Source organism: Urocampus carinirostris, chromosome 10 (assembly GCF_059441175.1).
Source record: "Urocampus carinirostris isolate Australia breed hairy pipefish chromosome 10, RoL_Ucar_1.0, whole genome shotgun sequence".
NCBI classification, from domain to species: domain Eukaryota; kingdom Metazoa; phylum Chordata; class Actinopteri; order Syngnathiformes; family Syngnathidae; genus Urocampus; species Urocampus carinirostris.
The window spans coordinates 1,876,388-1,896,592 of NC_142358.1; the positions used below are offsets into that span (position 1 = coordinate 1,876,388).

At 39.7% G+C, this 20,205-nt stretch overlaps 1 protein-coding gene and 1 pseudogene across 3 annotated transcripts in view; one reads left to right on the forward strand and one right to left on the reverse strand.

Annotated features, from left to right (window-relative positions):
• Positions 1-263: 263 nt before the first annotated feature.
• LOC148357461 (5.8S ribosomal RNA) lies at positions 264-409 on the reverse strand (annotated as a pseudogene).
• Positions 410-2,034: 1,625 nt separating this feature from the next.
• The window catches only part of stard13b (StAR related lipid transfer domain containing 13b), a 70,373-nt gene continuing 52,202 nt past the window's right edge, over positions 2,035-20,205 (forward strand). Inside the window, exon 1 of one of the 3 annotated variants that reach the window (XM_088345196.1) lies at positions 2,035-2,346. In XM_088345196.1, coding sequence (XP_088201322.1) covers positions 2,199-2,346 — 148 coding nt within the window. In that variant the 5' untranslated portion in view covers positions 2,035-2,198. Of the gene's footprint in view, positions 2,347-18,439; positions 18,651-20,205 lie in introns of those variants that run through there. The other 2 variants (XM_088345195.1, XM_088345197.1) reach the window with 2 other exon arrangements.

The following is a 20,205-nucleotide window of genomic DNA, read 5'->3' on the forward strand; positions in this document are numbered from 1 at the left end:
TTCGGAAGTAGCGGCGCACCTTCAAAAAAAATAAAATAAAAAAAAAAATATATATATATATATATATATATATATATATATATATATATATATATTTATATATATATATTTTTTTAATTGTTATTTTTTAGACCCGGTTAATAGGGAGCAAAACCACCCGCTAAAAGTGAAAATCTGCGAAGTAGCGACGCCCCTTCAAAAAAAAAATCTCATCTCATCTCATTATCTGCACCGCTTATCCTTATTAGGGTCGCGGGGGGGCTGGAGCCCATCCCAGCCATCTCCGGGCAGTGGGCAGGGGACACCCTGAACTGCTTGCCAGCCAATCGCAGCTGCAAATCACATTAGTTCTCGCAGCCAGCTGCGTTCTTCATCGACGCACGAGCCGAGTGATCCACCGCTAAGAGTCGTACAGCTGGGCGATTTTACGTCCGCCCGGGACGATCGGAGACAAATTCACGACAGGGTTTTTACCGCGGGTGCCGTTCGGTCGCTCCTGCTAGCGAACTTTCAGTACTTACAGTTGAAAAATGTCGCTTGGCAAACCCAGAAGAGCAGAAGCACCCCTCGCATCACATCAAAAGTATGTTCTGATAAAAAGGGTGCCAAACACAACATGCAATGTCTCCGTTGTTCGAGTTCATGGGCTAGTGTGATGTACAGTTACTCAGTACTTGAGTAATTTTTTCACCAAGTACTTTTTTACTTTTACTCAAGTAAGTATTTGGATTGCTTCTTTTACTTCTACTTCAGTTATAACATACACAAATTAGTGCTATCTTTCCCAGTTACTCAAAAAGTGACTGTAGCTTTGAACCAGGAGAAGAATTAATCAGTTGGTGTCCAACTGTCACTGGGCGTTTCGACCCGGAACCACAACGCCCTCAAGTCGGCGGGCCGGCAGTGATGGCCAGTCACTGCTCATCTTCTCAAGGTTCCCAGCTAAACTTCTCCCTTCTAACGCAGAGCCGGCTTCCCCCACCAGAGTTGTGTGACAGGGGACTCTGTGGTGGAGGGGTGCGGCAGATGCGAAGAGGTCTCCTGTACTGTTGGGTGCTTTCTGACTGGTGTCCTCCTTCGTCTCACTGAGTGTTTCCACTAAGCGCTGCATCTGTTTTCCCTTTTCTCCACAGATGGTCCTGGGTCGATATATCTTGAGGCCCCTAGCATTTTTGCAGAGTAATAGTATTCTGAAGTAACATTACTTTTACTTGAGTATTTTTGGGCTACTCTACCTACCACTGCAAAAGTGATATTGTACAAAGTGGGAACATTTAAAGTAATTTGGGCCATCTAAAAGTAACAAAATAAACCAATTATTCACTCCAAACACAATCTTCTTTATTATTCCTTGTTATATATTTACGAAAAGAACAAATGTCCAAATGTACTGAATTTAAACTCAAACAAATACTTAAATAAACATTTACATGCACAGAGGCACATAAAACGAGGTAACAGGAAAAAAAATTGTTTAGATTTTCTGCAACAGCAAATGTACAGAAACTCCACACATAAAGCACATGGCACATAAAGCACATGGATTTTTCTTTAAAGGCCTACCTTGCACACCTTTATGTTTGTGCCGATATCATAAGACTGCCCCTACAATAGTCAAAGGGGATATTTAGTTTTTCAAGGTTGTGAAGAATTAGCTCAGTCACGCCTTGACCTGTAGTTTCAGGGGCTACAAGAAACCCCAATAAATATTATTTTTGCTAAGATTTATAGTGCAGACCACAAAATATATTTTTTTGTAAATTTACATATATCTGATAGTATATGTCAATAATCATCACTCGCACACGACGGTCGTGGGGCCCTAAGCAGCCGCTTAGTTTTCTTACACCATGGGCCAGCTCTGTTGGCATTGATGGGAACGTTGACTCAACCAATGTGGCCGCCCTGTATAACGCTAGTTCGTGCGCTGCTATAGAGCGCTGACTAATATAGTGCTCTCTACATATCTGTGTTCTGACTTTTCCCCCTGGCGTTTCTGTATTTCCCATAGCTGTGAACGCATCACTCGGGAGATTCTCTGGTCCTTCGCACGTTTCTCTACACGCATTTAGTGCACGCGTACGCACATCTGCTTGCAAGCGTGGAAGGAATGCATTTCACGACCGAAGGATTATTATTGTTTTGTTTTCTTTTAAATTGTGGAATAATTAATCTAATTTAGATGATGTCCGATTACGATGACTTATGAAAGGACGTCGGGCAGCAGGCTAAAGCTTCGTCGGTGCTTGAGCGAGCAGCTGAGGAGCTCCACCTTCAAACTTTGGAGTTTACTTTGGAGGAATGCAACAAGCCAGCAGGAGCAGGGGCAAGCATGGAGGCTGGCAGGTCAGTAGGAAGTGAAGACCCTCCATAATAGGCGGTTAGAGTATCTAATTGTCAGTAAATCCCTGAAATTTATCGCATGAAATAATGAATGTCTCATGTTTTGGGGCAATTTTAAGTTCAGAGCTTTGGGTGTGCTGAGCACCCAGAGCAGGGGTGGGAAAACTACGGCCCACGGGGCACATACCATGTCAGGATTTTTCGTCCGGCGCGCCAAACAAGAATAGTCAAAAGATAATGACAATATATACTAGTAAATATACAGACGCTCCCCTACTTACGACCATTCGACTTACGAAAATCGGTAGATACAAATTTTTGGGGGGATGTCGAAAAATATCCGGACATTGCTGTAAGCTAAATTTTTTATTGTGTGCATCTTCTTCTGAAAACAGGACATTACTGTAGTGCTTCTTTACGCTGCTACCGGCGTGTGTTGGCACTGTGAGAGGTCACCCAGCATCCACCCCGAATCTGCTTCCTCTTCCTAGTTTGTGTGTAAACATACTGTACTGAATCTCCAGAGCGTTAAGAACTTTGACATTTTTATTGTTTAATATCTTGTTTATCTATTCAATATTGTTGGTGTAAAGTGTAAAGAAGAAGCGAGCCATTTCTTTTGAAATGAAAGTGGAATCAGAATGCTTGATGCTGTTGAGAAAATAGTTGGATCGCTTTTTTTCGTCCACTCTACCACGGAGGCAGACCTCTTGAAGCTCATCTTCCAAGTTAAAGTTAAACTTATCTTTATTTATCTTTATATATATTATTTTGTTAAATGTTTATTTTTAAAGTACAAAACAATACAGGTTACCTATACAAGCCTTAAACATACAAAATATAGCACTCAAGCAGCTTACAAACAAATTCAACTTACGAACGATCGTCACGCACAATGCTGACAGCAATTTGTGCCTTTGAAAGCAGTGAGTCTTTAAAGAGAGTGTTTAATATTTAGTGCCTTCCAGTGGTACAACAAAAAAACGTTCATTCAGTAAAACAAACAAACAAACTTTGATTTGAATTAGGGAGTGATTAGGTTCAGAGCTTTCGGGGTGCTGGGCACCCAGAGTGTTTGGCTGGTTAAAACATTTTGCATTTCACTTAAATTTAGATTAAGAGGAGTTTTTGATGATTTCCTTACCGTAACTGTGGGTAACAGAGTCACTTGAACATTGTGCAGAACACCGGTCTGTCTCATATGTACTGAAAGCCTAACTCCCTGCTTTCCAAAATAACCACTATTAGGGAAAAAAAACGATATTATAAATGTAGCGTTTACCTAATTGTTCGAATTAGTTATCTGACTCCATTAACCAAGCACAAACTTTATTCTCCTAACAATGCATGTTCTTTTTTTCAATTTTAGGGAAAATATATTGACAAGAGACAGGCATTTTAACACGGGGGCGGATTTATTTTCTTAAAGTATTTATTACGTGAATTCCATCAAATTTAGCCTAATTATTGTAGAATTAGTCTAATTAGTCTTCGTCGAGCCTCCCATCTCCCGTTCTCCGATCTGATCACCCGTCTCTCTCTCTCTTCGTCCTTTGTCTTTCCCCATGGGGCGTGCTGACTCCTCCCCTGGCCGACTCCTCACGTGGCTTCCACCTAGTCGCTACCTCCTCGCCGAAAGACGCCGCCATGTCTGAAGGACTCACAACAAGAAAGCTTATCAGAAACCTTGTCTCCTTTTACCGCTTTAACCCTTGTCCTCGTTCTTGTTTTTCCTTAAACATCATTCTTGTCCAGACCACACTGACCCCAAGCCTTCCCTGTGAAAAATCCCCACTGCATTCAGCAAATCTCATCTCATCAGCTGCACCGCTTATCCTCAGTAGGGTCGCGGGGGTGCTTGAAGCCCATCCCAGCAATCATCGGGCAGTGGGCAGGGGACACCCTGAACTGGTTGCCAGCCAATCGTAGGGCACACAGGGACAGACAACTCGCTCGCTCTTTCACACCAAGGGACAATTTGGACCGGCCAATCCACCTGAAATGCATGTCTTTGGAATGTGGGAGGAAACCGGAGTGCCCGGAGGAAACCCACGCAAGCACGGGGAGAACATACAAACTCCGCACAGGAAGTCTGGTAGCTGGATTTGAACCCACACAGGAGGTTCCCAACACCTTAGAACTGTGCCGCACACGCACTAACCACCCTGCTGCCCCGCATTCAGTAAATGTAATTTGTATTATATTAAATCCCTTATAGTCAAATAAATAAAATTAAAAATCCTTCACCACGCACTTGACTGCAGTGTCTTTAAGACATCGCTAGATGGTGGTGAGAAGACACAAATCATCCAACAATCAATTATTTTAAACATAGAACATTGCAAGACCGAACAATAATCATTGTCACTAAAAATATGTTTTGTGTCTTCTGTGAACAGAATAAGCCTAAATCAGGGGTCTCTAACTCAATTGAGTCTGGGGCCGCTGAAGCTAGCATTCGGGTGAGGTTGGGCAGAATGAGGTTTTCCACAAAAACAGTTGATTAAAACATTCCGCTGTTTTTAAAGGAACAGTGATTTATTTGTGCTACATATTGCTGTAAAGTGTAGTGCAACCAAAAAATGAATCCAAAGAAGACTACAAACTACGGAGACTGAAAATAAGCAAAGACCACCCTTTTTCTTCTATTTTCTACCCAGCCTTTCACCAAATTTGACCAAAAGAAGGGAAAACATTTTTTATGGAATAAAAAATGTGGAAGATTACATAACAAAAAGAGGCAAAAACAAAACAGGAATGAAAAGAAAAAGTAGGAGGAAAGCCAAACAATGAAAAAGGAGGTAGAGAAGTAGTGGCACAGTAGAATACAGTGACATATAGTGGGAACATTATACACACTGTCCCTTTAACTTTCATGATCTGAAATGGTCTGCATTTATATAGCGCTTTTCAAGTCAATGACTTCCCAAAGCGCTTTACAGCGTGTTTCACATTTCCCAATAGCGGCCTTGTATTGCAGCTATGTAAGACGCTAACCTGCTTATTGGGGGTATTAGGGGTTCAGTGTCTTACCCAAGGACACTACGACATGTAACACGGACAAGCCGGGATTCGAACTGGGATCCCTTGATCCCAAGACGAGCGCTCTACCTCCTGAGCTACTGCTTCACCGGAAACATCGGACGCTAAAAAATTCTTGCAAAGTTCATGTAGTGTTAATGTATAATTTCAATATTCTTGCAAAAAACTTTATTTTAAAAGTGTCGTTGTGTTTTGGGAAAACATTTTTTTCAGATATTGGAAGTATCACAAATCCAGAGAAAAAGCACCAAAATTAAAGTTCTGCTTGAAATGCATTCTTTCACTAAAAGCCGTTTTTCTCATAATTCCCGAGTGAACGATGACGACTGTCAGACACTATTGGTATTTTCAAGAAACTTAGCAATGTTTGACTGTTGTTTACGAAATAATCGTAAAAGCTAGAAACGTATTTAATTTTCTAAGGGTTGAATCTTTCTTTTGATATGTCCTATGCCATGGGTCCCCAACCTTTTTCAAGCTGAGAGCTACTTTTTGTTACTAATTAGCTCAAAGGGCACCCAGTTTAATATGCATTTTTAAGGTAGCAACTTAGCCAGACGGTTTGCTAAATGGCTAAAAAGGTAGCTTGATAGTTAGGTGAACAGAAACAAAAAATATATTTATATCTATATTATTTAATTTAATAATTTATTTATAATTTATTTTATTTTATTTATTTATTTTAATTTAATTTATTTAATATTTTTATATCTATATGGCTAGCCGAAAAAGTAAAAACAACAACTGAATAGACAGAAAGAAAGCTTAAAAAAAATCTAGCTAGTTAGCTGGAAAGAAAGACAAAATTTAGCCTTATAAGTGGCCAAAAAGATAAAATGTTGCCTGGAAAGCATTGGAAAAAAGAATGTAAACTCGACAGCTTGCTGAACAGCACATGAAGCCGTACTGGTTCACATGGTTATCAGTAGCAGGAAAAGCCTCCTTATCTGTCTCCGATATCCTTATCATCTGATCGCCGCTGTTTTACAGTGTACAGCAGATGGGTTCTGGAACCTATGGCTCCTTTCATTTGTACAAATGGCTCGGAGATAAATTAAAATTTAGCACATTTCTTTGTGACGTCTCAAAGTCAAGTGGCTAAATCCCAATTTTGACACATGCAAAGCAGAAGCAGCACTGAGCTTTAACTCAATTCAGTCCAGTGGTTAACATGCAAAAGGTCCCTGGTCCGAGACCGGGTGGAAGCATATGTTGGCCTGGAGAGGGATGGGCGCCACCAGCCTGTATTTGCCCAAGACACACGGCAGGAAATTGTGCCCCTACAACCCTAGTGGTTAAGGGATCCAACCAACCAACAAACCATATACAGTGGAACCTCGGTTCTTGACCATAATCCGTTCCAGAACCCTGTTCGAAAACCGATTTGTTCGATCACCAAAATCATTTTTCCCATTAAAAATAATGTAAATCGTTTTTATCCGTTCCAACACCCTGAATGTTTATCTTGAATGTTTAACGTAAACATAAAGCTTACTCAAGCTAATCGTACGTTCACGTTATCGTAATCTTCCGTACAAAAGATTTGCCTAACATGAACGTGTAAAAATAAAAAAAATCTGGTCATTTACAAGTCATTTAACAACGGGGTCTCCACAACAAGTGGTGAGCGGTTCATTGGAAAGGGGGCTCCGTTCCAACACCCTCAATGTTGGGCTCCGTTCCAACACCCTGAATGTTTAACGTAAACTTAAAGCTAACCCAGGCTAATCGTACTTTCCCGTTATCGTGATCTTATGAATAGGATTTCTTACCTTTGTGGTGGTTAGCAGAAGGCGCTCGCACACCTCCTTCATATTTGGTTATTATTTCTTTCTTAAATGCAATAGTTGTACGCACTACTTTTCTTTTTTTCACCTGTAGCAACTTTGCTGCTTGCACTGACTTTCTTCTGAGTCATAATAAGGGGCTAAAACACCCGTACGCCGCTCGGCATCGCACCCTAGCGTACGCACTCACGCATTACTGGCGTTCGAACTCTTTTTTTGACCGAACAGCGGAGCAAGAATTTCTTGAAATTTTTGGTCGGACACCGATTTGTTTGAACTGAGAGGCGTTTGAAAACCGAGGTTCCACTGTATAGTGCACTTTCTCAACTACAGTTTACACCAACTTACACAGTTTTGGCAGTAGGTTTTCAAGAACTCTTTTAAATTTAAGCTCATTAACTTATGTATGTTGACTTTTGAGGCATTTTATTATGAAAACGAACAAAACAAACTGTAAACACATAAAAACGCCAGCAAACCACTCAGAGCAATTTGATTTGGTGAGAGGTAGAAGTGGGCAGATCTCTGAACACAGTGCAATGCACTCCCTTTTCTCTCTTACTCAGTGGAGTCACCCCTGGAGGTAAATACGGCGATATCCTTCTCGTTTGCAGTATTTTGTGACATTTTATCAAAATAACTTTGCTTGCACTTTGTTTTGAAACCATTATTTAGCACAAAAATGACAGTCAAAATGAACGCCAACACTTTAAAGTAACTGAGAGAGACCAATCTTAAGTGGTATATTGATATAGGACACAGGCTCTGGCATTATTATTTTATAGATTTTATCTTAAGTGGTATATTGATATAGGACACAGGCTCTGGCATTATTATTTTATAGATTTTATCAAATCGTCAACTGTCACACAGTAAAATAAGATGTGCTCTAGAATTACCTTTTGTCTGGAGAGCGGCTTTGGAGGTTTTGTTAAACTTTGTCTTGAAACATATGGTATAGATCTCGTAATTAAAAAAAAAACATGTTTTTTCCTTTTTGTTCTTTTATGGTTCTTTGGGCTGAAAAGGTTCCCGACCCCTGGTGCACAGCGTTGTACCACTCTTCAGAGATGAGCCGAGCTACAGAACACATGTTTCTGTCGGCCTTCAAGAATAAGTCAAAGTGGGCAAAATTGGCTTGCTTCTGCTATTCCCATTTGAGGGAAACGTCTGGCATTGAATGAGTTCACTCAAAAATATGAAATATTTAATACTTAAAATGGGTAAAATTATTAGACACCTGAACCCAAAGTTGTTCTTTCCAAAATTATTCAAAATTGATATGTATCTCTATTTAGCATTTTTTTTTTGTATAATTTTTCTTTCTCGACTCTTTTTTTTTTTAGTATTTATTAGGTCTATTAGACTATTTTGCCCACTTGAAAGAAATTTGATTTGTGTTTTATTGTGTGTGTCTGATCTAAAACCTACATGAGGGCAAACTCAAAAACATCGGCATGCACATTAGGTAACCCCTCCTTCCAGGATGACCAGGCTGCAATGGATGTATCATTAACAAACTATAAAATTAAAAACAAATATAAAATAATTAAAGTATAATTTAAAATAAAAATCAAATCAGAAGGATTACCAAGTTGCAATGGATGTAGCATTAACAAACAATACACAGATATTGTTAACATGAAATATAGGTCATTCATGAACTATATAATAGAAGTGTGTTTTAAGCCTAGACTTAAACAATTCCACTGAGGTTGCATATCGAATCACAGCGGGCAGGGCATTTCAAATCAACTTGGTCTAAATGTCAAACGCTCTCGAACCTGCAGGTTTCATACTGTACATCAGGGGGGGCCAACCATTCAGCACACATCTCTACTCGAGTAGATCTGATGAAAATAACCACACCAACACAATAATATCAATAATTTTCAAAAGTTAACTTTGTGAGCACTGTTCTACACACACAAACTCTCAGTTCAAGCATAACATATTTCTTTACTTTGCAGCTTAGTGAGACTTCTGGCAATCCTTATCTTGTACAATCTTCTTCAAATCTGGGTTGTATTCGGTTACTGCTACTCTAAGCAATTCTTTTAAATGAGTGTCAGTCAAAAGAGATCTATTCTTTGATTTTACATGTTTCGGCACAGACTCACAGACATACCTTGACCCAAACATGGACAGTATCTTAAGCGCAGCTCGTTTGATGTTGGGGTATTTTTCAATTGGCACACTTTTCCAGAACTCAACTGTACCTTCTCTTAAAACAGCTTTCTGTCGATCCTCCACACAAAAGTCAATCATCTCCAACTTAGCCGCAGCCTCATCCGTTACGAGTGGTGCTTTCAAACAGTCTGTCTTTGCATTAAATGGGTCGACGAGAAATGTAATCTGTGGTATTTTCTTTTGTAGATCACAGAACCGGGTCAAAAAGCTTTCTTCCAGTTTTTCAATCAGTGTTGCGTAGCTGTCTTTTCTTTTTCAGGGCAGCGATGGTCACTTGCTCACTGGCTCACTGGCTTTTAGCAGAGTTTGAAAATGTGTGAAATCGCCCTTTTTAATATTCGCCTCAAACAGCTTTACTTTATTAACAAATGCAAACACACTTTGCATTAGGTCAGGCAGCATTTTTAACTTACCCTGCAGGGTAAGGTTCAGTCTGTTCAAGTCGCATACGATGTCCACTAAAAATGCCAGATCCATAATCCACTTGAGGTCTGAGAGCTCTGGATAGTCCTTGTAATTCTCTTTCATGAACAGTTTTACTGCATCCAACAGCTCAAAGAAGCGAGAGAGTACCTGGCTCTTTGACAGCCACCTCACAGTGCTGTGCAGCGGCAGGTCGCCTGGAAGCCTTTGGTCCAGCTCAGCGATGAGATTCCTGAATTGCCTGTGGTTTAGCGCATGTGTGCGGATGAAGTTGACAATTTCCATTACAGGTTTCATGACGTTGTCAAAATTCAGTGATTTCGACACGAGTTGCTCCCTGTGGATGATGCAGTGGATATCCCAAAAACCTGGAAATTTTTGATCAGCTTTGCACAGCCCCACAAGCCCGTTCACGGATCGGATCATGGCTGGCGCTCCATCCGTAGCTATTGCAGTTAGTTTGGGTATGGGTAGATTTGCTTTTGCAAACGCAGCCATCATTGCTTCTTTCACATCTACGCCACGGGTTCTGTCTTTTAATGGCATGATATCAAGGAGTTTTTCATTGATCGCACATTGATTTGACACAGACCGCGCAAATATTGCCAGCTGAGGCTTGTCTTGTATGTCACAGCTCTCATCCCATGTCACACTAAAATATTCACATGTTTGAAGGTCAGTGTGCAACTGTGATTCAACAGCTGCATTAATATCAGATATTTTTCGTTCCATACTTTGGCGAGACAGTCGAACATCTGATATGCTCTGTTTTAGTTTGTAGTCTCCAGAAGCCAAAATTTCAAGTGCGTCAATGAGGCATTTTTTAATGAATTCCCTTTCGTTGTATGGCTTTTTAGCCCGTGCTATGTTCCAAGCTAACTAATACGATGCAAGCGTTACGGTGTCTGAGTGTTTCATACATTTTTGAAAAAAATGCAACTGTTTTTCTGCCTTACTTTTCATCGTTAACAACTTTTGTCACGAAGTTCAGTCCCTCTTGGAAATTCCTGTTCGATGTTAGGGTGGAGTGAGCTCAAGTGATGCTGGAGATTTGAAGCTTTGAAGTGTGCTAATGCTGCGTCACATATAAGGCAGACAGGCTTGCCATTATGTTCAATAAAAAAATCTAAACTCTCCCACTCTGGCAAAAACGTCCTGTGTTCTTCATATTTTTGTTTGGCGGTGTGTTTTTTTACCTGCCATTTCATGTACTTGTAATTTCACAATACGTTTTTGTCAAGCAAATATTATATCGCCGCTCGTTTGACGTCAATCAAACAGGCTTAGATTGAAGGTGTGCCATCTAGCTGTAGTAAAGGCAAATTACAGCACTGGCTAAACATGTTTGATGCATATCATGTTATAGCTCCTAAAGAGCCACATGAAACTAGTTTATTACAGGTCCTAAAGAGCCGCATGAAACTAGTTCACGAGCTGCATGTGGCTCGCGAGCTGCGGGTTGGCCATCCCTGCTCTACATGATGATAAAACATGTTTCATCTAACAGATTATTTTTCTTGTTTTAAAAAAAGTATTTTTTTAATAATGGAAAATAGAAACATGCCTAAAACCTTTGAGCTGTCTTTATAGAAATTATAAATTAACTCAATATATTTAAGCTGAGTCAATAATTTTTGAATAGCCTTTATTTAAATTTACAGTATAATATTAACAATTATTTAATTTACCATGTATTAAAAAAAAAACTTTTTAGTAAATTAAGAAAAACATTACATACATGTAGGATGCGTAGTTTGAGATGTGCTTAATAAGTTTAAAATATATATGTTCTCTATTAAGTATGCGTTAACAATGCCCAACTGAGTTCAAAAAGCCTTTATATATTTTGTTCCCTCCGCCTTTTTGCTTTTATCTTATTTTTATCAGCGATGTTCCGGTCATCAAGCACATTAAGCTGAAGGGAAGTAGGTGGAGCGTTAGGGGTGATATAACGTGTTTTTTTTTCATTGTAGGATGAAAATGGTGAAAGTAAGAAGAGGATTGTTTCAAATATCCAAATGCCATACCAAACCCCCAGAAAGATGAAAAAGGAAGAGTTAATTCAAGCACATCTAAGAATCTCACATACTTGCGCGTGCCTTTTGAGTTGCAATTCGTGGCCTGAAAAGTGTTATATGAATAAATAATATGATTTGACATAATAAGCAACATTAAAAGATTATTTTTCTTGTTTTATTGGTATTTTTATTATTATTTTTCAAGAAAAGGTACAAACTATTTTAAAACAAGTAAAAATAAGATAAATATTCCGCTAATGGGGTTAGACTATATTTACTTTGCATTGTAAATTTGATCAGTAAAATATATTCATACAATAAATGAAGACAGACATCATTTCTCCTTAATGTTTTTTGCTCAAGGTTCCAAACTAGCCCAAGGGGGCAGAATGCAACATTGGTCTATCACGGAAGTAAACGCGCGAAGAGTTGACAAAGACCTTCGAGGTTGTCCTGTGCGCCAAATCACGCGCTTCCATTTCAATTTTATGAATTAAGACAGCTGTCTGTGCCCAATAAAATTACCTCTAGTGATGTGACGTCACTATCTAGGCGCGTCAGGACTTGGATTAAGGTAGGAGAGGAGAGCTTGTTCAGTCATAAAACAGATTGAGGACAATATTCAGCAACCTAAAATAGTCCTAAAGCCCCAGAATGTGTTATACGGTTACCCGCTGGTGGTTTAGAAATACTTCATTTTAATATATCACTACTGATTTTAATAATAGACAAAAAAACTTGTATACGCTCATAAACAATACTCATGGATTTAGAAATGTGTGATACAACTTGAAGAAACTGACATGTTTGGTGGCCATCTTGCTACTACGGGAGCCCAAATGACCAAAATTATTGAATCTACCTTGTCCCACTGCTGTTTCCCAACGGCTATATCCCCAAAACAGATGAGCCCCAAAAATTATGTTTGTCAAGATCTGTGAAATTTTTTCAGCCACTGTTTACTTCTCTAACCACTTATGTCTCTTGGCTACAAGCTATGGCTAGTGTTAACGTTGGGGGTCACCAATTGTCAAGATAGACAGTCGTTGTCTAGCCGCGTGTTCAAATCCAGGGACCAGACGGAGTATTTGGATGAAAAATAAATAAGCTGAAGAGAGCGATTCATATGAGGATTTTTATGAAAAAGTTACCAGATAAAATAAAAGAGAGTATACTCTGGGCCAGTCATCACAATACACTATTACCTCCATAAGGCATCGAAAAATGTCTCGCCACTTTTTTTATAGGAAAATTTGTGGTTTTGACAAAATATAAAATTAAACTAATTTTCCAGGGAAGTACTTATTCACAAGAACACTTAGTTCATACTTGATCTAACAGGCTTTTGCAGGTGTTTTGATCAGGTTTGGGAGATTCAAGGGTACTTGGAAAAAATATTGGAAAATGAAAGAATTAATGGACCCAATGAAATATTGAATGAGTACAGAAAGTAAATATTTCAGTTAAATATGTGGATAAGCAAAAGGTGCATTTATAACAACTGATTGATTGATGGGATTATCAAATTAATTAAGTGATGATTGAATAATAAAACTAATATAGCTGGAAAACTCATATATAGTGATAGTGATAACTTACTCAGTGACACATTTAATTTATCTAAAACTAGCCGTTACTGTAAGCTTCATCCTTCAGTCGCATTCCACAGCTGCTTGTGCAAGAAAAAGTTTTATCATTCAGATAAAGACTTTAATGGAAAAAAAAGATAACAGACCATCAGGATAAAAGGCAGGAAAAATGCTGCTCGCCACTATTGTTACTGTTGGGTGCTTCAAATAAGCTTCTCTTGCTAGCTATTTGGCTGCAGATTATGGCTCCCATTTAGCTAACATGGTGACTGTTAGCTGCTTTGTGTAAATACAGCTTGCTCTTTTACTGGCCTTTTTATTTGCATCTCCTGCTAGCCACTCCTATTAAACACATGGCTGCATGTTATGGCTCATTGCTAGTCATTTATGTTAGTGTTGGCGACTCTTGCATCCTGCTTCAGTGTCACTAGCCTTTAAGAGCTAAACGTCACTAAGTTCCGTGATTCAGGAACCTGCTGCTTTTTTCTCACCGTTTGCTTCTCGTACCACTCTTGTTAGTCACTTGTTTGTAGGCTGTGGCTCACTGGTAGTGGCTATTGTAATTGTTAACAGTTCAATGTAAATAAAGCTTACTTTTGCAATTATTTACGGTACTGTGTGTAGCTTCACCTGATAGCCATTGGTGTTAGCCACTTGGCTGCAGGTTATGGCTCACTGCTAGCCATTTTTGTTATTGTTAGCTACTCCTGCTTCCTGCTTCAGGGTCACTAGCACGTTAACGTCACTGAGTTCCATGATTTAGGAACCTGTGGCTTTTTCTTACTGTTTCCTTATCTAATCACTCTTGTTAGCCACTTGGTTGCAGGCTGTGGCTTACTGCTACCTGCATTTGTAATTGTTAACAGTTCCGTGTAAAGAAGGCTTACTTTTGTAATCTCTTGTTGCTTCACCTGCTAGCTACTTGTGTTAGCCACTTGGCTGCAGACTCTGAGGCGTGTTCAGGAGAGTGAGCGATTGCTATCGCTAGCTATCGCTAGCTTCTGAACGGCCAGTGATTATTGAGCGCTCGCGTGCCCGAGTAATCACGGGAGAAAGACCGCTTACTTTGATTTCCAACATGGCGTCGACAGTGCAGAAGATGGAGGATCTCACCCTGACGAGTGCTGTTGGCGATGTAATATATCGTCTTACATTGCCTGGTAATGTTTGTGAACAATGCAAGACAGGTATGACCCTTCCACTGCGTTTAGGATAACCTTAACTGTGTCAATATGCGAACTGTCGCTCATGTAAGCCAACTCGCTCAAAGCAAGCTGTAGAACGAAATCCATTGTACTGTCGTCGGCCATTTTGGATCAGTAAGGCAATCACAGTGAGCGATTACAAAACGTTCAGCAGTGCGCGGCAAGCGATTAACAAGCGACTACATGTCTGATTACTCTCCTGAACACGCCTCTGGCTCACTGCTAGCTACCATTGTTACAGTTGGCTGCCTTGTGTAAATAAAGCTTGCTCTTGTGATCTTTTACCGGGTATCTTGGTAGATTCTCCTGCTAGCCACTCATGTTAACCACAGTTTATGCAGGTTGTAGCTCACTGCTAGCTATTTATGTTATTGTTAGCTAGTCCTGCCTGTTGCTTATATCACTAGCATTTAACAGCTGAATTTCACTGAGTTCTGTGTTATATAAGCTTTTTTTACAGTTTCCTTCTCTAACCTCTTGGATGCCGCGTGTACTAGCTGCTATTTGTATTTTTAACAGTACAGTGTACATAAAGGTTACTGTTCCAATCTTCAACCGTACTGTCTGTAGCTTCACTTGCTAGCTACATGTGTTAGCCAAATGGCTGCAGGTTATGGCTTACTGCTAGCCATTTGTTCTTCGGTGTTACTTGCAACGGCTGAACGTCTAATTTTCTGAGACAGTCCAGTATCTCATCTCATTAGCTACACCGCTTATCCTCAGTAGGGTCGCGGGGACATACATATATATATGTACATACACACACATACATATATATATATATATATATATATATATATATATATATATACTTTATTCATCCCCGAAGGGAAATTAACATTTCCAGCAGCATCCCTGAGCTGAGAACAATCGAAAATAACACTGGAGCTGCTGGAGTGGCTGCCATTCGTGACGGCGCCGGAAGAAACGATTCAATTTGAATCATGGACGTGAATCATTTGTATCAAGCATTCTCGCTGCTGTGGCCTGGTTATAACCCAATGCGCCTTACATACCGAGAGAGAAAAAAAAAAAATATATATATACATATATATATATATATATGTGTGTGTATGTACATATATATGTATGTCCCCGCGACCCTACTGAGGATAAGCGGTGTAGCTAATGAGATGAGATACTGGACTGTCTCAGAAAATTAGAATATTGTGATAAAGTTCTTTATTTTCTGTAATGCAATTAAAAAAACAAAAATGTCATACATTCTGGATTCATTACACATCAACTGAACTATTTCAAGCCTTTTATTATTTGAATATTGCTGAATTTGGCTTACAGCTTAAGAAAGCTCAAAAATCCTATCTCAAAATATTAGAATATCATGAAAAAGTATACAAGTAGGCTATTCAACTAATCACCTGAATTATCTAATTAACTCGAAACACCTTGCGAGGGTTTCCTGAGCCTTAAAAACACTCAGCTTGGTTCAGTGATCTAAATCACAAGTATGGGGAAGACTGCTGTCCAGACGACCATCATTGATACCCTCCATCAGAAGGGTAAGACACAAAAAGAAATTTCTCAAAGAGCAGGCTGTTCACAGAGTGCAGTTTCAAAGCACATCCACAAAGTCTGTTGGAAGGGAAAAATGTGACCGGAAACGCTGCACAACCAAGAGAGATGACCGCAGCCTTAACAAAATTGTGAAGAAGAGCCGCTTCCAGAATTTGGGGGAGCTTCAAAGACAGTGGCCTGAGGCTGGAGTCCAGGTATCAAAAGCCACAGTTCACAGACGTGTCTGGGAAATGGGCTACAATAGCCGTATACCCATGGTCAAGCCACTTCTGAACTCAAGACAACGGAAGAAGCGTCTGACTTAGGCTATGGAGAAGAAGCACTGGACAGTTGCAGAGTGCTCCAAAGTCCTCTTTTCAGACGAAAGCAAGTTTTGCATTTCATTTGGAAGTCAAGGTGCCAGAGTCTGGAGAAAGGCTGGAGAGGAGCAAAATCCAAGTTGCTTGAAATCCAGTGTGGAGTTCCCACAGTCAGCAATGGTTTGGGGAGCCATGTCAGCTGCTGGTGTTGGTCCACTGTGTTTCATCAAGTCCAGAGTAAATGCAACTGTGTACCAAGAGATTTTAGAGCACTACATGCTTCCATCTGCTGAAAAGCTCTATGGAGATGAGGATTTCATTTTCCAGCATGATCTGGCACCTGCCCACAGTGCCAAAACCACCAGTAACTGGTGCACTGACCATGGCATCACTGTCCTTGATTGGCCTGCTAATTCCCCTGACCTGAACCCCATCGAGAATTTGTGGGGTATAGTTAAGAAGAAGATGAAAGACACCAGACCTACAAATGCAAATGAGCTGAAGGCCGCTATCGAAGCATCCTGGGCATCAATAACACCTCAGCAATGTCACAGGCTGATTGCCTCCATGCCACGCCGGATTGATGCAGTAATCCGTGCAAAAGGATTCCCAACCAAGTACTGAGTGCATCAATGGACATTTTCAAATGATTGATTTAGTTTTGCTGGTGTAAAATTATTTTTTTTACTTGGTCTGAGGAAGTATTCTAATATTTTGAGATAGGATTTTTGAGTTTTTCAGCTGTAAGCCAAAATCAGCAATATTCAAATAATAAAAGGCTTGAAATAGTTCAGTTGATGTGTAATGAATCCAGAATGCATGACATTTTTGTTTTTTTAATTGCATTACAGAAAATAAAGAACTTTATCACAATATTCTAATTTTCTGAGACAGTCCAGTATATGTATGCATGTGTGTGTATGTATGTATGTATGTGTATCCACTGGATGGTTGATGATAATAATAATACATTTTACTTCAAAGCAGCTTTCAGGACACCCAATTTCGGTGTAAACCGAATATCAAACAACAATAAAACAAGCAAGTAATGAATACCAAATAAAACCAAAGTAAAGTTAAGATTAGAATTTAGGCAACTAACCGCTACATGTTTACCCAAGTTCGATCTTGAATTCTTAAATCTCTGTTTAGGCAAAGGAGACATTGCATAGCTACAATATGCAATGGTGTTTTGCACCCTTATTAGGGAAAAATGCTTTTCATGTGAGGCCAGGTGTGCTCCTCCTCTTCTGTGTTTTCATAGTCGGAATTGCTAAGCAACATTTTTGATCTGTGTCACCCGCTAACAAAATTTCCCCCTCTGAAGTTGAATATGTTGACACGACGAGTGTGCTACATTTGATTGGTTAAACATGGGAGAGCCTGCCGGTGCTCTCCGTCATAATGAAGACACACACGTGTTTACGAGGAGGGGATCAAATAAGTAAACAAGTAAAGACTTCAATGTTGCCTAATGTAGCGGCGTAAAAGTAGTTTTTTCTTCACAAATTTATTTAAGTAATAGTAAAACTATAGGGATTTCAAAATACTCCTAGAAGTATGAAATTTCCCAAAACTTACTCAAGTAAATGTAACTGAGTAAATGTACTCCTCTGCTTGTTTGCTGTAGCTTTAAGTCAGCTGTTAAAGCACTTATACAACTTTCCGATTGTTGTTTGGCCACCTTTTGCACACATGCTTTGCAGCCACACTACATGAGTTGTTCTGAAGCTCTCTGGACTCTAAAATAAAATCCAAACAAACAAAGTTCTATTCTCAAAATTGTCTCACTGGCTCAGCATTCCGACAGTATTTATATTTCCCTCCATTGCGGCCAGACCTTCACACAGAGCCCTAATTCAGCAAGGTGGGCAGGACTTCTTCCCTCTTCCCTCCATTGGCCGAGGCCGGGGTCAGGTGATGGCCCCTGCCCCCTGGTAGCCCCGCCCCTAGCCGTCCCACTCGGCTCGCTCGAGGATTTTTGCACCTCAGTGTAAAGAACTTGCTTTCTTGTCGGCTTGTTTGACCTCAAGTTATTCCGGGGACATGTTTCGAGAAGTACGTGAGCCCCTAGACGGTGCTGGTGTAGGGGGTCTGGGAATCGGGACACCTGAGAACCGGGACATCTACCTGAGGATAGACCCTTGGCGGAGAAGATCGGGCTACAGACTTGGCAGGATCATTGCCAGGCAGCAGCTTCTCAAAAGGATAGCTGGAGGTATGGGGGTGGGAATGTGAGGGGGTTTTGGGGGGCAGCAGGGGGAATGCTAGGAATTGACTAGTTTGACTTTTGTGGATTGTAGTTTTGGCAAGCACACTAGAGTCCATGCACTATTTCTTCCAAGAGAATTGTGCAATAGGAATTTCCCGTCCTGTGAAGCTTTAGATTTTTTACTTCGGTCTATGGTTCTACTTAAGATCTTGTTATGATTCTGACTTTTTGCAAGCTAACCAAACTAGTTTTTGAAAAGACGCAATAATGAGTCGCTTGACACCTAGAAGTTGCACCACAACTTGGTCGTTTCTGCTCTTTACCTCATATTTGAGCTATATAATATTCAAGCGTAACTTGTTCGCAAGATTCAAAAAATGTTTGTCCTCCTTTAGAAAAGATTTGGATTTTTTTTCATAAGAGTAGTAACACAAATTAGTTGTGTCTTCTTTAAAACGCTTCATAAAGTGCATGAGACACTGGAGAAACTCGATAATTCCTCACATGCTGCCAGCACAACTTGTTTGAAAAACCCAGATTATTGTGTTTCTCATGAGAATATATTTTGATTTTCGTTTCATGTTTTAAAACACAACTTAGTCGTGTTTCCTCCCTGTCTCACATTTGTCTGTTATAATATTCAATGAGTGGCGACTACTAATTGGAAAGATTCCAAGCATTTATGTTCCTCCTAAAATAGATTTAGATTTTTCTATAGAAGTAGTAACACAACTTTATAGTTTCTCCTCTCTATCTCATATTTGGTTGTAATAATATTTGATCAGCTGACACTACTTGTTCAAAAGATTCCAAGCATTTCTGTTACTCTTAAGAGTATATTTCGATTTTATACACGAATAATAGCACGACTTGGTCGTGTCATGTCTCTTCTTACCTCTTCACAATTTACATAAGGCATTTACATGATGATTAATCACTTTTAGTCACGCTATAATATTCAGTCAGCTGACACTACTTGTTGTCTATACAAGTTGCACAACTTGGTTGTGCCTCCCCTCTATCTCATATTTGGTCATCTTAGTATTCAATTAGTCAACGATTTTAAGCATTTATGTTGCTCATTAGAGTACATTTTGATTTTCCATAGAAACAGGAGCACAACTTGGTCTCGGCAGTTGCTCAGGAGGTAGAGCGCTCGTCTTGGGATCAAGTGATCCCGGTTCGAATCCCGACTCGTCTGTGTTACATGTCGAAGTGTCCTTGGGTGAGACACTGAACCCCTAAGACCCCCAATAAGCAGGTTAGCGCCTTACATGGCTGCAAGGCCGCTATTGGGAAATGTGGAGCACATTGTAAAGCGCTTTGGGAAGTCATTGACTTGAAAAGCGCTATATAAATGCAGATCGTTTCATTTTCATTTCATTTTACCTCCTTTGTAATTGCACAAAGCATTGGGGCAACAAAACAATTAGTCACTGTACGCCATTTTATAATATTCAATCTATCGACACTATTTGTTAGAAGGATTTTAAGCATTTATGCACCTTATTAAAATATATTTGGATTATTTTCAAAAATAGTATCACAACTTGATCATATC